The sequence below is a fragment of the Mesitornis unicolor genome, unplaced genomic scaffold (genome assembly GCF_000695765.1).
Source record: "Mesitornis unicolor isolate BGI_N332 unplaced genomic scaffold, ASM69576v1 scaffold34649, whole genome shotgun sequence".
NCBI classification, from domain to species: domain Eukaryota; kingdom Metazoa; phylum Chordata; class Aves; order Mesitornithiformes; family Mesitornithidae; genus Mesitornis; species Mesitornis unicolor.
In genome coordinates, this window is record NW_010208488.1 from 2063 (window position 1) to 4519 (window position 2457).

At 61.4% G+C, this 2457-nt stretch overlaps 1 protein-coding gene across 1 annotated transcript in view; it reads right to left on the reverse strand.

Moving 5' to 3' along the window:
- LOC104547001 (ras-specific guanine nucleotide-releasing factor 1-like) overlaps positions 1-2457 on the reverse strand; it is a gene marked incomplete at its 3' end in the record, with an annotated part of 4718 nt that overhangs the window by 1897 nt on the left and 364 nt on the right. The window contains exons 2-5 of the mRNA XM_010192537.1: positions 1926-2119; positions 1340-1449; positions 608-726; positions 264-424 (exon numbers count right to left, since the gene is read on the reverse strand). Coding sequence (XP_010190839.1) covers positions 264-424; positions 608-726; positions 1340-1449; positions 1926-2119 — 584 coding nt within the window. The remainder of the gene's footprint in view (positions 1-263; positions 425-607; positions 727-1339; positions 1450-1925; positions 2120-2457) is intronic.

Below are 2457 nucleotides of genomic sequence, written 5' to 3' on the forward strand. Positions count from 1 at the left end.
TTTCGTAAGGCTCTTGCTCAATTAATTGCAAAACTTCCACCGCCACAAGCACAAGTCCCGGGGCGAGCGCTGCACAGACCTGGGTTCGCTTTTCCACTGAAACTGCGAGGTTTCTGCTGCAAACCAGGACTGTTTCTTACACCAAGAACCCGCAATGTCCTTGCCCACGACTGCGCATCGCTGGCAATGCTGGACCACATGAAATAAACCCGTCCGCTCCCAGCCCGGCACCCCCAGGGGAAGGTGAACCCTCCTGTCTGTACCTTGGTGAGATGGAGCTTTCCCCCCGAGCCGCGGGTGCAGATGATGAGGTGCTTGGAGAAGAGGAAGCACTGGCGCTCACCCTCCTTCCGCAGCGACAGCGACCCCAGCCGCCCCCGCGGGATCTTCCCCTTCTCCGACATCGGCACCTGGATCAGGGACCCTGCGGGGACACGGGCACAGCTCTGCCATCACCAGCACTGGGGCACGGGATGGGGACCAGCGCCACCGGCTGGGGGTTATGGGGACACAGAGACCGGGGGGTGCTGGCCATGGACCCCAGCCCACCCTGGCACCCACGTCATGAGGGGGGGGACGATGGCACCGAGGGACACCAGCACCCTACCCTGTCTGACGAAGGTCTGGCTGGTGTCCAGCAGGATTTCGCAGCCCTCGATGATCATCCTCTCTATCGCCAGGTTTTTGCGGATGTTCTCAGTCTCGCTCACCTCGTCGTGCATGATCCTGAAGGGAGGAGGAGGGAAAATTGGAGCCTGGATGGGATCTGCCCCGGTTTTCCCTCTGGATGGGGGGATTCACTGGGTAAGACCAAAACCGAAGGAGTTTTGAGGGAATTATGGCAATATCTTCATCTACCCAGACCCAGCAGCTCAGGGGTAACCAGTGCCAAACCTGGACTGCACCTCCAGATCCGTACAAACCAAAACACGGGCACTTCTTTCTCAGAAATCCCAATATTCAGGTTTAGGGCAGACAGATCCCCCCATCACCACCCACTCCAACATCCCTGCTCCTTGAGGAGCGGTAAAAGGGATGGGGACTCTTCACAGACGGCCCAGGGACCGAGCAGCACTGGTGGGATCGCACCATTGCAATGCACCAGCATGGGCACACAGAGCACCCCAGGGTGTGCAGGGGGATGGGGTTGGAAATGGGGAATCACGGCCAATTCGTGGCTGTGGGGATCCCAGAGGCGCTCGGCCCCTTCCTGGGGCAGCCCCACCAGCACCCAGAGGATGGCAGAGCCAACATCAGAGCCCTCCCAGCCCTCCAAAATTCACATTTCATCATTGAGGAGCCCTGGAAAACGCAGCAGGGATGGGCAGCAGGGTCTGACCTGGAGAGCTCCTCCAGCTTGGACTTGGCGTAATCCAGGCTGTTCCTCTCCACGTGCTCGTGGGGGGTGTGCGCCAGCAGCTCGTGCAGCGTCAGGATGTACCGGGGGATCTGCGGTCAACGGAGCGGGACATCGGCCATGGGGCATCATCAACGGGGCATCACCAACAGGACTTCGGTTGGGCATCATCAACAGGGCACTGGCCACGTGGCACTGGCCACAGCAAAGGGGAGTGGGACGGAGAGGGGCACAGAGGGCTGTAGTTGCCCCCCAGTGCTGGTCCCAAAGCCACAGTGGCCATGGACACCCTGCTCGGGGGCGTGATGAAGGCTTCCTACTGAAAAGGGGAACGCATGGGGCTTTGCCCAGGACCCCACTCTGCCCCATCCAGGACCCCTCTGTGCCCTTCCAGCATGGGACAACTGTGAAGCTTCACCCAGAGCCCACAGCTCTGAGGAGCCCAGCGATGGCCTGAGCGGGTCCAGGAGCAGCGCAGGACCCCGCATGGCCCAGCCCCAGGCCACCTTCACCCGGGCTTTGCTCCCCAGCAGCCGGCGTGGGGCTGCAGCAGCACCCCCAGGGTCACCTGGAACATGGGGTAGGTGAGGAAGGTCTCCAGGGTCCGCTCCTCGCAGTCGGGCTTGGCCTCGTAGTGCTTGAGCAGCTTGTCGAAGTCGCGGTTCTGCTTGCAGTGCGCCAGGATCTGCAGGCTGTACTGGTGGTTCCGGACGAACTCCTGGTAGATGTTCAGCATGGGCAGCAGGATGTCGAACAGGTCGGCTGCGAGCGGACAGGCGGGGGGACGTGGGTGTGCTGGGGTCCCGGTGCAGCCCCCCACACTCCCCACTCCTGCATCCCACCCCGGTTTGGGTTTGAAGCACCCGGTGGTGCTGGCTGAGGGTTTAATGGGGCACAGCAACGCCGGTCAGCACCGGCCCATCCCTACACTGCCCAGCAGGGCCGGGAATGTGGGAATTGGGGTTTTCTGGGGTTTTTTGCTCCATGACCAATGTGAACAAGCAACGCTGTGCAATGCCCGTTAGCAGGATGCCCATTGAGTTGCATCAGGAGGAGGAGGATGGTGAGGAGGATGAGGAGGAGGAAAGGCAGCGAGGAAG